This window comes from Dunckerocampus dactyliophorus, chromosome 5 (assembly GCF_027744805.1).
Source record: "Dunckerocampus dactyliophorus isolate RoL2022-P2 chromosome 5, RoL_Ddac_1.1, whole genome shotgun sequence".
Lineage (NCBI taxonomy): Eukaryota > Metazoa > Chordata > Actinopteri > Syngnathiformes > Syngnathidae > Dunckerocampus > Dunckerocampus dactyliophorus.
Genome location: NC_072823.1, coordinates 22,021,211 through 22,041,655, shown reverse-complemented (window position 1 = coordinate 22,041,655; position 20,445 = coordinate 22,021,211). Strand labels below are relative to the sequence as shown.

At 41.6% G+C, this 20,445-nt stretch overlaps 1 protein-coding gene across 26 annotated transcripts in view; it reads right to left on the bottom strand.

The window, feature by feature from the left end:
• Positions 1-20,445, bottom strand: part of shank3a (SH3 and multiple ankyrin repeat domains 3a) — a 255,764-nt gene that overhangs the window by 101,237 nt on the left and 134,082 nt on the right. For all 26 annotated transcript variants that reach the window (XR_008570334.1, XM_054775512.1, XM_054775513.1 and 23 more), the window contains 4 exons: positions 6,918-7,026; positions 3,342-3,493; positions 1,300-1,467; positions 617-733 (listed from right to left, as the gene is read on the bottom strand). Coding sequence is in view for 25 of the 26 variants with exons in the window: in XM_054775512.1 (XP_054631487.1) it covers positions 617-733; positions 1,300-1,467; positions 3,342-3,493; positions 6,918-7,026 (546 nt within the window). In the remaining variant the exon portion in view is untranslated. The remainder of the gene's footprint in view (positions 1-616; positions 734-1,299; positions 1,468-3,341; positions 3,494-6,917; positions 7,027-20,445) is intronic.

Here is a 20,445-nt window from a genome sequence, read left to right as displayed (position 1 = left end):
TGTTTGATATTGTCGATGGGCTAAGAAGTCGGTTGTGTTCTCTACATGGAATGCAAGAACCTCCACATGCAAAGGCACATGACTCCTGTTTCTGATCACGTCAGTATGGCCTGTTTTGGATACAGCATGGAAATATTAAGACTACAACAACCATAACCTCCCAGATATGGACAATGTACACACTCAAACAAATATCCGCATATAATATATGCATATAATCAACTCACTGTTCTATAAGCTAGCCAATAAGCCTCGAAATGTAAAAACGATTGTCATTGGCTGGCATCTCACTCACTGTTCATGCAGTTCATCATTACAGATTCTGGTCACCAAGTGCTAATACAGTCATTGGTTAGCCTACATGTCAGTCATCAATTCATTAACCTCATCTCTGGTGTCCTTTTTTATGAATACCCTAATGACGTGTAGATGGTACATTGGCTTTAAGGAGAATGTGTCGATTATCGGCATGGTGACCCTGCATCACCTACTTCTGAGGTTTATAAAATAGGTGGACCAGCCAGGACACCTCTCATGTTGTTTACACTAGCATTGCTGCTAATGCTACTGTTGAGTGTGTGAAGGTATACATTTTTATTATTTTTTTAAGTGTTACCTGGTTGTAGAGTGCACACACATGCAGGGCCGTGTTCCCAGAAGCATTTTGGGCACTCATGTCAGCCCCATAAAACAACAGATGTTCCAGGTGCTGCACATGGCCATAGCGGCATGCCTGCAAGGACAGGAATTATACAGTTGCTCAATAAAAAATTACTGAATTAAGTAAGTGTTAAGTGTTTCAGGCCGCACAGTTAGCACGTTGGCCACATAGTCAGGAGATCTGAAAGATCTGGGATAGAATCTCCGTTGGGCATCTCTGTGTGGAGTTTGCATGTTCTCCCCATGCGTGTGTGTTTTCTCAGGGTAATTTGGCTTCGCCCCCACATTCCAAAAACATGCATGTTAGGTTAATTGGCGACTCTAAATTGTCCATAGGTATGAATGTGAGTGTGAATGGTTGGTTGTCTATATGTGCCCTGCGATTGACTAGCGACCAGTCCAGGGTGTACCCCGCCTCTCGCCCGTAGTCAACAGGGACATACCTGTGACCCAGGTGAGGATAAGCAGGATATAAGATGGATGGATTGAGGAATGTATCACTATTTTATTGTAAAGTGTGTGTTCTTACTTCTGAATCTAACAACTATTGCATTGCATGGAGACAACGGTGTGCGTTGTCATGTCTGAGCCAAACACTTAGGATTTGCATATAGTAGTTGTGTCCATTTTTTTTTTTACCTGGTGTATCTCCTGCCAGCCGTTCTCGTCCACACAGCCGACCTGTGCATGATCGTGCAGTAGCAGCTCGCAGCAGTAAGGGTCTCCTCCCACCATGGAGCTGTGGTAGAGAGGAGTTAGCCCCCGACTGTCCTTATAGTCAGGAGATGCGCCCAAGTCTAACAGCGTCTGGAGAGGACAAAGTTGAGGACTTACACAAATAAATCTGGACCGCCACAAATAGATTTGGCAGAACCTGTTTGCCCTTGCTCATAAACACGAGATGGGACTGCCTGTGTAACTCTGCTTTTTAACACACCTCATACGCCCCCGGTTTGCCAGAGAATAAGAACATGTGGCAGGAGGGAACAGTGTTGCCAATTAAGAGACATTGGCGCTACATTTAGCAACTAATAAGATCCGTCAAGATATTCTTTTTCAAAGAAAAGAGGTTTTTGGAGATGAGAACGGAGAGGCTCTCAAAAGGCTGAGATATCTCCTGGGATTTAACTGGTTGAGAGTGGCAAAGGTGTAGATGTGTGAACATGGCTGTCTTCTGTATGGTGGATTTATGAAGCTCTGGCAGCATCTGAGAAAGTTGTATAGGTTTCACTTTTGCGTCTCATAACACATAACTGTGGTGCATTCAAGGACGGAAAACATAATCAGTCAAACAAAGGCGTAAAAATGTACAAATTGTGGGCTTACTAACAGAGATCCTGACATTAACGCACATATCGCTAACTTACAGCGGCTCCTTTTTGATGGTGATCTTAAAAAGAACGGCAAAGGAAAGCGATAGCAAAATTTGTAGTTCTAAACATATTTTTTAATCACATTTTTTAATCACATTCTTGAACAAAGTTGATTCTCTTAAAAAGATGAAGGTGATTAGAGTATGATTTTTGCCATTTTCTTTAATTGAGCTGTTAAAAATGCCTAAATCCTAATGACATAGTTTTGGTGTAACGTAAAAGCGCTAACTAACCGCAAAGAGGACGGGGTGTAAAATAATTGTTGGCAACTGTTTCTAAAATTTGTAAATCAATATATATAAAAGCTATTTTTTAAAGTTCAATAATGCTTTGGAGTGGAAGGGGAAACGTAGCTCTCTTTGACCAGTTGGTCATTTGTAAACCAGTGTATTGCACAACTCAGCGGCAACAGAACCACTGTTGTAATAGCAGTAAGGAGCAAACTGCTCGGACAGTAATTATACCGCAATTCAGTTTATTGTAAAAATGAGTACTGCAATTGTAACACACCAGTAGTGCAACCAACGTTTTAAAGTGTGTGCAGAGGTAGATAGAGCTGTTGAATGCTGACCACGCGTGACGCTTCAAATGCAGCGACTGCCATCTTGTGGAGTTAATAACAAAAAATGCAACTGGTTGTTGCCTACAGCCGCAGCTGTTAATGCTACAGTAAATTAGAGACCACAGCAGTTATTTGTAGACCGCACATACAGCAACTGTAGGAGACTCTGCTATTAACTGACTAGACGTGTTAATTGGAGCAATTATGGCAAGCTTTATCTTTATCTTTAAAGGTTTACACTTTATTCCTGACCCAAATAACGCTGCTGGTGGAAGTCTGCGCTCTATTTAGTACCATTCGAATTCTTTACTGCTATTTTGTGTCCAACTCTGATACCATAAAGTTATTTTTTACAGGCCGTTAAACAGCACAATAGAAACTGTGGCAACAAAAGCATATGCATAAGTGACATGGAATACTGAACTACATAACAAGAGAGAGTGAACAACATATTCCAAATCTTGTGGATGAATGGGAAATCAATTACATGACTCATGTAAGTAAGCTGAGTCACGTACTCTAATGTAAGAGAGCATTCACAAAATGTCAGCTTATTCAAAGAGGAAATGCAAGGCCCCCTTAGTGCAAAATTGTTCAAACGCACTCTGATTGAGATTGCCCGCTCGCAAACTCATCTTTCGATATAACTTGCAAGCGGGGCCATTGTTGTTGCAGAATGAATGAAAGAGATGAGTCACCATTTTGTTTGGATTGTGTGTGTGTGTGTGTGTGTGTGTGTCACTCACTATGAGTGCTGTGTGGTTCTTGCTGCGCACCGCCTTGTGCAGGGATGTAATGCCATCTTTTGTCCTGAAGTCCAGATGTGCACCACCGCTCTTCAGCACCTTGATGAGCTCTGCACATCCCTCCAGCTGTGCTGCTAGTGTCAGAGGGCATTCTGCAAAAGCATAATAAAAAAAACATCCCCTGTGATTTTTATGTCACTTTATTGCACAATACATACAAAGGGGGGCAAGTATTCCAGCTTTTAATATTTGATGACAAAGTTGTCTATGAGTCGTATATACAGTGGTGTGAAAAAGTGTTTGCCCCCTTCCTGATTTCTTTTTTTGTTGCATGTTTGTCACACTTAAATGTTTCAGATCATTACACAAATTTAAATATTAGTCAATGACAACGCAACTGAACACAAAATGAAGTTTTTAAATATTTTTTTTTTAATTAAGGAAGAAAAAGATCCAAACCTACATGGTCCTGTGTGAAAAAGTGATTGTCCCCTAAATTTAATACTGGTTGGGCCACCCTTAGCAGCAACAACTGCAATCAAGTGTTTACAATAACTTGCAGTTAACTTGAGTCTCTTACAGCGCTGTAGAGAAATGTTGGCCCACTCATCTTTGCAGAATTGTTGTAATTCAGCCACAATGAATTTTCCAGCATGAAGTGCCTTTTTAAGGTCATGCCACAGCACCTCAATAGGATTCAGGTCAGGACTTTGACTAGGCCACTCCAAAGTCGTCATTTTGTTTTTCTTCAGCCATTCAGAGGTGGACTTACTGGTGTGTTTTGGATCATTGTGATGCTGCAGAACCCAGGTTCGCTTCAGCTTGGGTTCGCAAACAGATGGCCGGACATTCTCCTTCAGGATTTTTTGGTAGACAGCAGAATTCATGGTTCCATTTATCACAGCAAGTCTTCCAGGTCCTGAAGCAGCAAAACAGTCCCAGGCCATCAAACTACCACCACCATATTGTACTGTTGGTATGACGTTCTGAAATGAGGTGTTACTTTTACGCCAGATGTAATGGGACACACACTTTCCAAAAAATTCAACTTTTGTCCCGTCAGACCATAGATAGTTTTCACAGAGATCTTGGGGATCATCAAGATGTTTTCTGGCAAACTTGAGACAAGCCTTAATGTTCTTTTTGTTCAGCAGTGGTTTTCGTCTTTAAACTCTGTCATGCAGGCCGTTTTTGCCCAGTGTCTTTCTCATGATGGAGTCATGAACACTGACCTTAACTGAAGCAAGTGAGGCCTGCAGTTCTTTGGATGTTGTTGTGGAGTCTCTTGGATGAGTCGTCGCTGCGCTCTTGGGGTCATTTTGGTTGGCCGGCCACTCCTGGGGAGGCTCACCACTGTTCCATGTTTTGTGTATAATGGCTCTCACTGTGGTTCACTGGAGTCCCAAAGCTGTAGAAATTGCTTTATAACCTTTTCCAGACTGATGGATCTCAATTAATCTCAGTTATGTTTTAACAGGGAGGTGGGGCAATCACTTTTTCACACAGGGCCATGTAGGTTAGGATTTTTTTCTCCTTTAATAATAAATAGTTTCATTTAAAAACTGCATTTTGTGTTCAGTTGTGATGTCAGTATTTAATTTGTTGGATGTTCCAAAACATTTAAGTGTGACAAACATGCAAAAATTTAAGAAATCAGGAAGGGGGTAAACACTTTTTCACACCACTGTATTTAGTGACTTAGCATTTTTGTGTTGAATTTTATATAAAGTGATATGGAATGTTACAAAATGTACTATAAATCTATTAGTTAATTAAATTTTTACCGTAAATTAATATAATCTTATTATAATGCTAAAGTACAATACCATTTCTCCACAGATTAAAATACGTCCTATGTTTCTTAATAACATGTATGTGACATACTTTCTTCAAAATACACGCCCCAAAGATCAAGAATTACAGCACAATGAACCCCCCCCCCCCAAATAGTCATGTTCAGAGCAGCCTGTTTTGTCTGAAATGGGTAGCTAACATAAAATGGATTATTATTACATTGGAACCTTGGTTTTCGTCGTTAATTTGTTGCAAAAGGTCAGAGGAAAACTGAAATGTATAAAAACCGAAGCTATTTTTCCCGTAGGAAATAATGTAAATCCCATTCACCCGTTCCAAACACCAAAAAATATTAACAAAAAAATATTTGACAGAAAATAATTTGAGTTTTGCATGCAAAAAACAATGCAAAATCATTATAAATGAAAAATGGATCATAGTTACTGTTGATGCAGAGATAGAATTCAATAATGTTTCTCACACTCCTTATCAAATTGCTGGCATTCACAACTTTCTTTGGCCCCATGGCGGGTTATTTAGCAGTTGCACTTCATAAAAAATGCATGGACAGTGAGTCGGCAAGACATGGGGTGCTTTGTTTGGTCACTTGAGTTCATGGAATGACAGACTAGTTTGTTCAGTGCAATATTATACAAAAACCAAGACAGTGTAAGAAAACCAAGTGAAAATTTTAGCAAACATTTTCAACAAAAAACAAATCATATGAAAAGTGGGGCATATATAAACCAAGGTGTGGCTGTACTGTTACATTATCATTAATTTCACATTTGAAAGTGGGGCAAGCCAGTGACCCATTTATGGGTATACAACCAATGAAAAAGTAAACTTTCCATAATACATCTACTTTGACTTCCTTTTCCTGTTTGATATCCTATTACATTCTAGCACAAACAAACAGATTTCTACCAGTACATTTAGCAGTTCAGAATCAATATGTATGTAATAGCAGGATGAAAACATAACAAAATTTCCAGATCGTTACGCTAATTGTTGAACAGTTTTGTTCTGATCAACCTCTTCGTCAGGCTCAGACAAGGAAAAAATGTTGTTGTTGTTGTGAGGCAAATCTGAAATCTGACTGGTTAAAGACACAGCCCAGTAATAGTGTCTAAGTGACATGGGCCAGCACTCATGATTCTGAAGGCCCTGGGCGGATTACATTGACATGACATTACACAGACAATCTGAAATCTAAGTGGACATAACAATCGAACATAAACACACACTACAGGAAGCAGGGTTAGGGTTAGAAAGGAATGCAATTTCACTGAATAAGTATTAAAATTTACTGTGCTCATGTAGGTCAGTACTTTTGATAGTGTTTATCCCAGCCGCCACCACTGTATTTTTGAAGATAATGGCTTTAAAGCAATTAAACATCAATTTTAACTTTCTTTTCAAAAGTTTCCAGTCTTCAAATGCCGAAGGACAAAAGCAGCCCAAATGACAATATTTGTATCCGTTTTTACTCAAAAGCTCCTGTAAACTGACCCTTGGGTGCTCCAGAAGGCTGCTGAACACCTGCGAGATTAACTACTTCCTGCTGGCCGTGATTGAAAGTATTCTCTTGTTCCTGCTCAAAGACTACAGGTCACCCAACATGCAAATCTCTCCCATGCCTGGGCAAACATTTGAATAAACATGAGGAGATTAACAAAGCCAGCTTTAGTGAAGGCTTAATTTCACCAAAACTCATACCGTGTGAGACGACAGCATTAGTTCGGACAAAAAGGACAGTCAACAAACATCTGGTCGCCTCACCTCCTGTGTCAGGATCATGGAAGTTGGGGTCCAGACCTTTCTCCAAAAACCGCGAGACCTTTTCGATGTTCCTCTGCTGCACATACTCCATAAACTTCTTCAGGTTTGCCTAATGGAGAGAGACAAGGGAAGCAGGGGAAAGAGGAGAGGAAGCAGAGGAAGAGACAGCTGTGATTGGGTGATGCCAGACTCATGTGGCTGACGGTGTTTAATAATGCAGGGCTGACATGAAAGCTTAATTTGCTGCTCTCCTCTTGTATGTGCGTGAAGGTTTTATTTCCCATAAACGGGCCGCGTGCCGTTGATTAGCTGTTATGGGAGGACCGACAAAAGACGTGGAAAAAGGTCTGCGGTGTTAACACTCATTCATTTTATTTTCTCACTTGTAATGTTGTGAAATCAGCGAGTACACACCAGTCAACATAGAGTATGCAGACAGTCCCATCCAACATTCAAATCCACATACTGCCTTTGTGCTTCAATTTAAATATTCATGTGCATGTTTACACTTGCACAATTTAACATGTTCGAAAAGGAGTATGAAGAAGTAGAGCTTATTTAGTCCTACCCCTTCTCCATATATCTGCAATTACTGATAGTTTTACTGTGTTTAAGTGTCAACATTTTACATGAAAGCTTACGATGTAAAACTGATTGCTGCAAACCAACAAAGAAAGCATCCACTCTGGCATTAGCGTGATATGGAAAGCCTATGCAATGGACCTATCGTTGATTATCTGAGTGATAAACTTATATTAGGAAGAAAAAAAAGCACACAATAGTGTTAAGGGCATATAAATGAGCATGACAAGCTTGTATTACATGAAATTGTTTGCAGTCATTACATATTACATATCATAGGCACACACAACTTCAACACAAATGACAACAGCACTCACCTTGTGCGGCATCATATGCCAGTACTGTCTATACTTCCTCCTCTAGAACACTACCTGACTTTTACTTCACATAAGCTGCGTTTCGTCTTTAGAAGCCGGGTGTCCCACCTCCTCATCACACACCGCCATGAGCCGCCGACCGCAACTCTCACCATCTCCAACCATAGGAGAGAATGTTCTTGTTTTTTTTTTTCCTCCCCTATCTCTCTTTTCCCACTCTTCAGATGCTGCTGATGCAGTTGTTATGGTGATGTGGATACAAAGACCGCTCTGGCAGCCAATGTGCACACAAGCAAGGAGAGCACACTTCTTTGTGCAGATGTACAGTACTGTATGCTATGTGTTTGTTTATAGTCTCAATGCCTCAAGGAAGATGAGGGTCGACTTGCTGGCAATCAATCGGGTGGATTGGACGTATATTGCATTTAATAGAGTTCTCACTATTTGGTGGTGAAAGCGCTTCTAAGAAATACACAGCATATGTTTTCCATGCCATAACACAAGTGACCTTTTCTGCATGAAAACAGAAATGGGACAAGTCTTGATGCTTAAACAATAGCAAGTCCCTCTGTTTTACTGAACTCGAGTTGCTTTCACCAGCTATTGCACTATATCACTTTCTCTGGTCCAAACCTACGGTTGCCGACAGGGGCAAAAATGCAGCAACATCCAAACGCTCCAAACACAGAAATGATCTAAAACCAAAAACACCCACCACATCATAAAACAATGCAACAAAAAAAATGCTGCCAATGCCAAAATTACACACACAAACCCCGAAACAACTGCATGACAGAAATGCTACAAGATAGGACGGTAGACTTGAGGGCCGTCGTATGTAACATTTTACAGTAATACACAGCAGATTCATTTTTATCTGGCCCGTGTCAAAGTCTAAAAATATAAGGGACTATGCCACGCATATAATATGTACTTAAGTGTTTTGTACTTCTTAGTTTAAACACTAAGTGTAGCTACTGTCTTGACCAAGGTAGTGTCTCCTCAAAGAAAGTGATCACAAAATAAAAACTGCAAAGGGTGCATGCTATTGCATGCATGCGATTACTATACATTGAGCCCTATGATTGCTTTACCTTTTCTTTCCGCCAACTTTCTTCTGGCCATCCCTCTCATGTCAGTAAAGACAAGTATCTCCCTCAGGTCTGGCGCCACCTACCTGCTGGCCTGGCGAATGTCTAAGGATGTTTTCTTCTGATTCGTTTTGCCAGTTGCCAAACATTTAAAACAAGCTACAGGCGCTCCTTGGTTTCAGCGTTTCGTGGCTACGCACGCGCTCCCATAAATTAATGCTCCAAAAAAATATAAGCACACCACCAACAGCTAGCATATGTTGTGGTTTCAGACGACAGATTGCACAAAAACACTGTCTAAATTCTTCACAAAAAAAGGGGAGTGCTGTTAACAGTTTTTAACAATTTCTGAAGTAAAAATCGCTGAATTTGTACATTTCCTGATCCTGAGGCTGCCGCGAGTGTGCCTGCCTACTGTCAGACTGCACACTGAGCTGGATCATGGCGCCTGCTAGGTTGGGTTTGTCAGTTTCTGTTTGTCACCATGTGGCCAATAATATAATGTTACAGGAACATTTATTATACACCATGACTTCCTACAGTCCTTGTAATGTCTTTAATGTAAGTGTGACATCATTATTCTTGCTAATCGGACAATAAAATACACAGAAATGTCATACGAGAGGCACTTGCAGTACCGCTGCATCCTGAAGGGGGAGAGGTGTGCATGAACTGGAAGGTGCTTGTCACTACTGCTCCTTAGAGGAAAGGTGTTTGTTTTATTTTGACAAAAGTAGCACAAGCTAGCAAAACTCAAATGCATTCAATATAATTGTATGCTCTGCTGAATGAACGAATGGAGGATTATATACCAAAGCTCACCAGATCAGACTTTTGCAACAAAGTATCAGAACTTTTCCTGGATCATGAAAGGCCGCATGTACTTTGAAAGGTAAGAACACAAAGGTTTTCCAGTTAATAAAAATAAATGAATAGGATTAAGATGTATTTCTGATGTATTTAACATTCTTTAAAACAGAAGTGAATTATTCTCTTCTTTTTTTTTGTTATTCTCCTAATGAGCAACCTGTATTAACATGAAAAAAACTTCCAAAAGAGTCAGTGCCTCACCAGCCATGAACCTCACCGCATGTCAATGGTGCACATCCACACACACATTCTCAGAGACGCTATTGACAATTAGTCGTCCTGGCTGAGCAGGAAGAGGGCAGAATATACTGTAGCACCTTTAATATGAGTCCGTCAACGCAAAGCTTTCTCGATAAGTGGTTACAGTGCGGTGGGCTGAGGAAGAATACACTATGTGGTCAATATCGGCTGCATTAGTTTCAATCGCTTGACTCTCACGATCATCATTAAGAATAAAGATCGTATTGTAACGTCTACCCGGCCGTTGTAAGGATGACACGGAGGTGGTCGATTTATTGCAAAAACAAAACAGGCTACTGTTTTAAATACGACAAAACAACAGAAGCAAACTCAACTGTCTCTGGACGCAGTCGTTCTCTTGGGCAAGAACACACGCATGCACACACACACACACATGTCACGCTCAAAGTGCAAACTTCTTCCTGTTGGTTTACATGCACAGTATGTGTGTTTCGGTATGCTGTTTACCACTAAGAGAAGACGGATCTGTGTGGAAAATAACAAAAAACGCTTGAGTTTTTGACTGTCTTTTTGAAATCGCATGCAGAAATGTGCGGTAAAATAAATACAAATGATCTGTGGTATGAGAAATGATGTCAGCAAAGTATGAGAAATGATGTCAGATGGGCTTGACATCCAGAGACAGATGTATAGCAGACACACAACAACAAACTATAATGCGGTGGCACTGAGTCAGCAGTTCCTTAAACATTCATTACAAGAACCAATCTGTGCTGTCTATGAGTCGTAGACGTATGCATCACAAAGAACAACCCAAAAACAAAGCAAGGGACGGTGGAGAAGGGTGAGTTGTGACTGAAACTGCACATCAATACAAACAGCAAAGAGAGAGAGCACAGTTATGAGCCGCAGAGTTATTATTACTGTCATTATTAAGATTAAGTCCCTCTATTGCATTACAATAGTTTCTATTTATTCAATTGGGTTGTTTCATAAAGAACGACAGTGAGAAAGCATTGATGGATGACTTAATATTGGCTAAAGATTTGCAAGTGCAGCTTAATGAGATATATATTCTTAGCAAAAAAGCTAAGGAATAAAGAAGTTTGTCATTGAGCAAATACAACAATATATAAAGCATCAAATTATTCAATAAGACTAAACAACAGTCATGCATAATAGTAATGCAGTAGAAGTAAACAAAACAAATACCCATAGAAAAGCCTTTGTAACCTGAATGCTGTTTACCAGTGGGAAATCAATGACTAATACAGGAAGTTGAGTCCACTAACACAGAAATCGGCGTCAATCACTCCATAAGGCCTGGGAGTTGATTGAGGCTATTGCTCAGGCACATGAAGTGTACATGTGCTGGTGAAAAAAAAAAGAATTGTAGCTTCAGGGAAATGCAATACTGTATTACACATGCTGATGTTTTGTAAAAGAACAAATCAATGTTTTATTACCGGGCTTCAACAATGTGCTCTCACTACAAGTAGCCTCTGGTGTGTAAAGAAACCTCAACTTAATAAAAGGCATGACGCAACATGTATTTACTACATGTAAAAAACTACACACACGAGTCCAATTTGGAATGGGACCAACATTTTCTCCCAAAAGATACCTCTAACGAACACTGCAAATACACATAAGAATGCCGCACAAGATTTCAGTCTGCAGAGCATCAGGATTAACATTTTTTGTGTTTTTTTCTTTGGCTTTTTGTCCCACTTCTTAAAGGGAGTGCGTGCAGTGGGGTCTTCCAGCTGCCACAAGTGTTTTTGCCACGATTTTGGATTAGAGTTCTTTTTTCTGCCCTGCAACCTCCATTATTAAAGACTTGCACTTGGTTACCGTCCCTGCATCTTGGGGTCACGACCATACCAGAACGTGACAGAATGCTCCAACCACAAGATGACCTCAAATAGTACGATTTGTGGACCCAGCTGTTCCTCAAGGCATGGTCGAGGAGTGCGCACGGTTCACTCCGGAGGAGCTCGAGACGATAGTGTGGGGGCCTGACGACAAGCTGGTCCCCATGGAGTCAGTGTACCCAGGTGCTACCGGCCACACACCAGCCCGCCCATGACGCAGACGCATGTCTTGGTCAGCTCCAGCGAGGGCTCCACAGTGGTCCAAGTTGCAGTCCTGCCGTCCTCCTGTGCAATGCCAGGTCGAGGCCAACTCACCCCCAACTCCTACTGCACGTCAAGCCGAGGTGCAGTTGCCACGTGCTGTTCCTGAGTGCCGACCCAAAGTCCAGCCTACCACGGCCCCTGCTTAACGTCAACACGACTTCCAGCTGCCCTTGTCATCTGCACAAGGTCAGAGGGTTGTCTCGTTTCCCACTTCTGCACCACGTCTGTCCAAGCTTTTGACGCTCCCGGAGTCCGCACCTTGTCATCTCCCGATGCTCCCAGAGCCCTCACCACGTCAGCTCCCAATGTTGCCGGAGCCAGCGCCATGTTGTCCTAATCCTCCGACGCCCCCGGTGCCGACGCCACATCGTCTCAAGCTTCCAACGCCTCCTGTGTCTGCTCCTCGTCAGCCCCCGTCACCTCTGGCCTCTGTTCCATGCCGGTTCAAGGCTGAGGTCAAGCTTCCTCCTATCCTGGAACTATGTCTTAAGCCACCACTTGTTCCGGCTGGGGGGTCAAAGCGGGAGGGACCTTTGACCCTCCCCCAATCCTCCCTCCACTGATCGCTGGTTCCTGTTTCAGCAGTGTGGGACCTCTGTAATCCATTCCTTGGGGGGGGGGGTTATCCTTTGGTTCCTATCCCGGCAACATGACAGCCCAAGGTCCGGCCATTTCAGCCGCCACCTGGTCCTGCTTCACCTGCATACCAGGTCGATGACAAGTCACCTCCAGCTTCGCCTCCAGCTTCGCCTACATTCCATGCTGACCACATGTTGCACCCTGCTCTAGCTTCGTGCCTGGCCGAGTACAAGTCGCTTTCTGCTTCTCATCCATGCCTGGCCGAGGACGAGTCGCTTCCTGCTTCTACTCCACGCCAGTCCGAGTTGCCTCTTGCTCCTGCTCCACGCCGGGCCAAGGACAAGCTGCCATCCTGCTCCTGTCCCGGCGTCGCCCACAAGCCAGGAGCCACCCCCTGCTCCTGTCACGGCGTTACCCACACGCCAGCCGCCGCCTTGAGTTCCTGTCCCTGCTCAGCCCACGCTGCAGACGCCTCCAGTTTCTGTCCCGCCTATGCGCCAGCCACCACCAGTTGCTATCCTGGCTCCATGCCCGCCCATGACCCTCACCTGCTCTCGGTGCATGACCTCCAATTCCCCCAGGCCTCTAGGGTTATCACGACGATGCTGCCGTCCCAGCCATCCCCCAGGGGGTTCAAGCGGCTCTGCCAGGCTTGGCCTGTCCTCCCTCCACCCTCCCTATGTGACTTTGGACTTAGGAATGTCTGGGTTCCGCTCCTTAAGGAGGGGTACAGTCATGACCTGCATGACAGTTGACTTATTTCTTAGTTTGTCTTAGTTCTTGTTTTTATACCTTTATTTTGTCATACTTCCAGGTTTGCTCTGCCTTGTTTTCTGCAGCTTTTACTTTCCTTATTACGCGCACCTGGCGCTAATTTATGTTTCTTGTATTTAGTTCAGCCGGTGGCGTCCTCCTATTGTTGGAGTATTGCATATTTTGCTTATGTTGCACGTGAATGTTTTGTGCCTTCTGTGTGTGTTTTTGCCATGAGCTTGGAATAGATTCCTTTTTTCTGCTCTGCAACCCCCATTATTTGAGATCTGCACTTGGTTCCCGTCTCTCCATATTGGGGTCACGACCATACAAAAACGTAACACTTGGACATGTAATTACGTGTTTAATTGTTTCAAATACATTGGCTCGTTTGACTTAAATAAAAGTATACAAATATATATTTTTAATATGACTTAAATAAAAGTATAACAAATGAATGAAAGCAAAAATGAAAATGTAATCAAAAGAAATTGATATATTTAACGTTAAGAAAAACAACTACTTCAGTGATGGCGATCTGTGAAAGAAGCTGCACACACATGTTCTTTCATTGAAGTGGGAATAATGTGTCGAAGTAATTGCATGGATAACAGTTTGGGTCAATGAGGGAGAAGGCAGGAGATCTTGACTAAAAATAAACACTCAACAGCCTCTAAATAACAAAACTTAACTCAGAACACGTGCCTCAAGTATCTCCTTGCATCAGCTGTGTTGCGTTCTGGTCTTGTTATGCTCTATATAGAGTGAATAATAATAATAACATAATTACCATCCAGCCGCTAAGAGAAGAAAACAGATGACGCTTCTCTTGCACCTTTTCAGCGGGGCTGGCTTTGATAGTTTATTTTTGTCCCGGCAATATCAGTTGCACAGATGGCTGCTAAAGGTTCGGCCCACATTTCTAGTAAAAAAAAAAAAAATGTCCTAAAGACAAATAGGATCCCCTCTTTTCAGTTTGGTTGCATTCTAATCACCAGGCAGCATCGTGCAAACATGATGGATTATTTCTACCCATACATGATGTTGATGGCCACAAATGACACACAATGCAGCTGATCCACCTTCCACTGTCTTCTGCAGCTATTTGCCTCTTTTCCCCTGCTTTTGATGCAAGTACACTCAAAGAAGTTCAATAGCTGCTGTGCATCCATGTGTGACACATGTACATATGCTATGTGTGTCAGACACTTTGGCTGGCCTATATTTACACTCATTACCATGGCGCCACATGGCCTCTGGTGCCTCACAGCTGGCCACCATGGATGAGTAGTTATCACAAAGCTCGCCGACTTGATGCTTATTGGTCGGGTTGCGTACCGAAACTCAGTACCATAATGGCACCGATGCAGACGTAAACAATAGTAACCAGAACGAAAATCTAAGTAGCTATCACTGAAATGAAGTAGCTATCACTGAAATTAGGCAAAAATGTGGTACAGTTACTGCCATCAGCTGTCATGACGGTATTATATGTGACGCATTTCACCTGCACAGGTGACGGTGAGCATCTGAGATCAAATGCACAGGCCGAAATGCTTGTTATTGTGCAACTAACATCTTGTAAGTAATGCAGCATCCTGACAGAAGCACACAGAGTCTCACGCTCTTATTAAACTTTACTGCCAACCTTAACACTCCCACGGCAGTGCTCAGTTTATTTTTATATTTTTATTTTATTTTTATTTTTATTCCTTCCATTTTATTCCTAAATTTGCACACATGATTCTCTATCGCGCTCCACACCAGCAACACAACACTTCATCATTATCCACCAATCAAACACTGGAATTTTGAACATCAACTTTACAACGTAGGCAGGTCATTACACTAGATCAGGGAAATACTGTTCTAAATATTAATGATTAGTATTTCACATTCACATTTACAAAGTTTACAGGTAGTTGACATCATAATTATATTCAGTATGGCAACAAAGATAATTCCACATAACTCCTCAATAGTTGTGTACATAAATGAGTACTAGCAATATGTCAGTCAAAATAGCTATGTAACGTTCACAGTTGATGTATTACATCCAGTTAGCATTTGCTATCAAACATTACCCATATACAAGAATTTAAAATTATTATGCAAAAGACAATGGAGCCGAAGTCAAGGCAAAATATTAAAAAAGTTTCAGCAATGGGCGCATTTTCCATTTCATCATGAAATAATACTTTAAGAAGCGGACTTGTAGAAAACACTGATTTCTGTACTGGAGTTTGTGACGCAAAGCAAAGCCATAAAACAATACACTTTTTTTTTCTACATAAATAACCACTACAAGCGAACAGATATAAGCATCTCACCTCTGAGTTAGTATCCGTAATCAGAATAATAAAGATGAAAGTTTAATCTCCGTGTGTAGCTTGAAATACCGTGGGGGAGCAAGAGCGAATTAGGAGGGGAGCTTAATGTCAGCTCATTGATGTCACGTGACATCTACAAAGTGACATTTACGTGATCAACCCAAATTACTGTACCTTGGCGATCTACCGGTAGCTTGCGATCGACGTAATGAGCATCCCTGCACAAGATTATTGATTAATTAATAAATTAAGGTTGCAGTATGTCAAATTATTGACCCTCCCTCCACACTGGAAACAAACAAGTTTTTAAGTCTGTTGGTTTTGCCCATTTGAAAGCTGGCATCATCTATGATGTCCAGCAGTTTGCGCAAAAATGTTTTCTCTGCAACCATCACCGGGGAGTCCAGCGACATGCCAATCACAAAACCAGTCTTCCTTATTGCTTAGCTTGTCCAGCATGAAGGAATCCTTCTTGAAGGTGCTCCCCTTTCCAGCACCTAACACCACAAACATCCCTGTGCTCAATGAAAACATCCATCCATCCATTTTCTATACCGCTTCTCCTCATTAGGGTTGCGGAGGCATGTTGGAGCCTATCCCAGCTGACTTTGGGTGAGACAACCTGGACTGGTCGCTAGTCAATCACAGGGCACATATTGAAAACAACCATTCACACTCACATTCATACCTATGGACAATTTAGAGTCTCCAATTAACCTAACATGCATGTTTTTGGAATGTGGGAGGAAACCGGAGTACCCGGAGAAAATGCAAAGTCCACACAGAAATGCCCAGGGGAGAATCTAACCCAGGTCTTCCTGATCTCCAGACTGTGACGGTGTAGCCAACATGCTAACCACTAGACCACCGTGTCCCTTTCGTCAGCTGCTGGTTTGGGCATCATTTAAAAAGTACCAATTTGGCACCGGTAGTGGAAAATATGTGAACGATACCCTACCCTACTTATTGCTGAAGATCATACACTTGGTTATTGTGAGCCTGCTGGAAAACACACAACGCACGCACACACACGCACGCGCACACACGCACGTGCACTGAAGAATGACAACTCAAGCAGGAGGAGGGCCACCATGCATCAGGATGCTATGAGACAGACTAAACATTTGGGAAGAAGCTTGGGATTTGAATGCGCGCCCATGAATACACAAAGCCCGGCTGTCAGCGCCAACAAAAATTCAGGCTGAATTTAGCGAAGAGTTTACATGACAATTGTTGAGTTTCATCTTTGGTTGAAATGACTGACAATGCTGCAATATGCATGCGAAGCCAGTAGTTGGTGATGTCAACTTGTAAAGAAACACTATCAGTGTGTCCTCTACTCCTGGTCTAGTTGCATCTTTTGAATACGCTTGTATGTATATGTATGCATGTGGCTTTTTGGATTGGCATATGGAAGCAACGCGACTCTGCTGGGTACCATACTAGTGTATTATGTCAGGTATGTCAGTGGGATTGAGAAGGGCCTCAAAGTATACCTTCCACCGTCCGTCTATATCCTCAGTTGAGGTCAGTACACCCCCGTGCCCACTATAAACGGTATGGACCGGGCACTGCTTCCCCTTACTGAGGCGCCGGACCGTTTGTCATAAACTCTTCAAACCAAATGTCATGGTCCGTGGCCTCACCGAACTCCTCCCACACCTGAGTTTTTGCCTTGACTACCGCTGAAGGTGCGTGCCGCTTGGCCTGCCGGTAACCTGTCAGCTGCTTCAGGAGTCCCACAAGCCGTTTTTTAATATAATTTAATTTATACTGTATATTATTATGATAGCAACATACAGTTGTTTTAATTTTTAATTTAATTTTAAAAAACTATTGACGGCCTTTCAATCCTTTGAGCCAGGTTGCACTATAATTTGGTAGGAATTTGGTAGGAATTTGGTAGGAATTTGTCAAAAAGATGTAATTATATGTAGAAATATGTATGTTGATTTAAAAATGCTTCTTTTTTTAAATAGAGCAATTCAGTGGAAATATAATATTTCAGCATTACTGTATACGATGTTTTATTATAGAAGTCAAAGCAGTAACAGGTTTCGTTCTTGACAAGCTTTCGTATGAGTCTGTTTCCCCCAAAAATGTTAGCCAAAATTTTCCCCTGGTTTTTGCATACTGCCTTGGTTTTTGTACAATATTGAATTTAACGAGCTAGTTTGTTAACCCAGTACTGCATCATTCCACGCGATTGAGTGCGGAAAAACAAAGCACCCTCGGATGTTGCCGACTCACTGTCTGTGCATTTTTTGTGAGTGCGACTGCTAAGTAACCCGCTTTGGGGCAACAGAAAGTTGTGAGTGCCACCAATTTGATAAAGAAGGTGAGAAAAGGTTTTGAGTTCAAGAAAGAACTCATCACAAAGTACAAAGATGGCATCTCCGTCCCTCTCCCCTCTCTGTTCCTCGCCATCTTCCCCAACAAGAGCCTTGAATAAATGTAAAAGTGATGTTAAATGATCATTTAGCCATTTCGGTCATTATTTATAATTATTTCCCATTGTTTTATGCATGTAAAACTATATTTTTTTATTTATTAAAAAATAGGTTAATATTTTTGGGTGTCTGGAAAAGATGAATGGGATTTACATTATTTTCAAAGCGAAAAATTGGTTTTGTATATTTTGGTTTTCGTCTGACATTTTGGAACAAATTAATTCCGAACAAATACAGCGTTACCACTGTAAAAACAACACTAAATGGGTTAATTTATTTCCAACCCTTTTCGTGCATTCCAACATAGTTTGCATGAAATATTCATATTGCCTTTTGCGCTATTGTTTGGAGTGATCTACTGTATAGTCTAGGTTCCCAAAGTGGGGTACTCGTACCCCTAGGGGTACGCCAATTGTCATGGGGGTACGTGAGTAAAAATGAAAAACAGTTAGCGCCTAACGCTCACAATTATGAGTGCGCCTGAATGCCTCGGAGCGTCAGAGCGGAGAGAAGGAAGGAGAGAGAGCATGAAGTTCTTCATTGCTCCGTGTGAGTTACATGAACAAGTAAGTAAGGTGATGATTATGTTTTAAGAGTGCATTGAGAGTGTTTAATCTTGAAGATTTCATTTATATTGGCGTTCCATTCCCCGCACTGTGAAAACTTGTGAGTGTCAGGATGAGGGAGTGGGGATTCCCTCGAAGATAGGGCCTTATCGCTGGTCGTATGTCATTTTGTACTTCGGATACTGCTTTAATATGACTGTTCAACTTTCTTCTTCAATTTGGTATCAAAGGAATATGTAGACTTAAATCATAGCAATTGCAAGTGAAGCTCAAGTTCAACCCATTCAAACAGGAGAATCCCAACAGCCGGCTAAAATAAAATATACGTAGGATGAATACTTATCTATTTATCAGTGCTCATGTAAAATGTTTATCAACATTTGACCATGCAAAAAGATTTTTTTTAAACTACTTACTATAAAATGTATGAACCAATTAATCAAGTTCAATATTTCAAGCTCACGAATAATAAAAAAAGTCAAAGGAGTAGGGGGTGCATGGCTTGAAGTCACGTGTCTGAAGGGGTACACGACTGTTAAAAAGTTTGGGAACCAATTATTTATTTATTGTCATATTCATATGAAAACATCAAACCAAACACTCAAACACACACCCAGCGTTGTAAATGAGATTCCCTAATAAGCCTGTGTTATATTCTACACCTCCAACATGTTTGTGAATAAGAAGCATCAGTCCTTTTCTTCTTCAGCTAAGAACTATACATGCTAAAAACGTTGACAACAGTGGTGTGCAGTCAGGGCCAGCAAAGCCTTCTCTGCTGGCCTAACCATGACCGGAGGTAGCGACCTACTGTACATTTCAAACTTAAATTGTAGTACATGTTCCATTACAATTTATTTTCACAGCCATGCTTTTTGGCTGCAGTGCTTCCAGTCGTGCATGTGTATGTCGGATTTTTTTTTTTTTTGTCCAATCAGATTTCAGCTTCTGTGTGTCGCCATATCAATGTAATCTGCACAGGGTCTTCAGAATCAGGAGTGTTGGCCCCTGTCACATACAGACTATTAGCAATGGCGCTGTTTTTTTTTTTTAGCCAATGAGACTTCAGATTTGCCTCTCAGGGCCAGCTCAGGCCCCCAGTGGTGACTGTTTGATTAGAGCAAAGAGGCAAGCCCCCAGTCGTGATTGGTTGATAAGAGCAAACTGTTGAACAAGCCAAGTTAAACCACAATGGCTGACCAAGGAGGAGTGAGTAGATGTACTTTTACTTTTTGTCACGTTCAGGGATGGGTGCCTAGGAGAGGATACCTTAGGATCTCGGTACTGGTACTCAACAGTACCAGTTTTCTGCACTTTTGTGAGTGTTTACGTGGCAATTAATGTTAATTTACTATTTAATTTTTTTCTTTTAATTTAAGATAGTTATCTCTTGATACATAATATAAAAAAAAATAATCACAGTTGTTTCACAAAATTCTTCAACATGAAAACCCTTAACTACAATTAAAACCTAGTCTTGCCTACTCCAATCCTTTTCTTTCCTCTCTTTTTGTGTAATGGGGGTTCATGGAGGGAAAATTGGCTGAAAACAAATGAGCAAAAGAGGATGGAGTAACAATAAATAAAGGTACAATATTTAGCAAATTAGATTAATAACATTAATTACCTATCTATCCATCTATCTAATGCA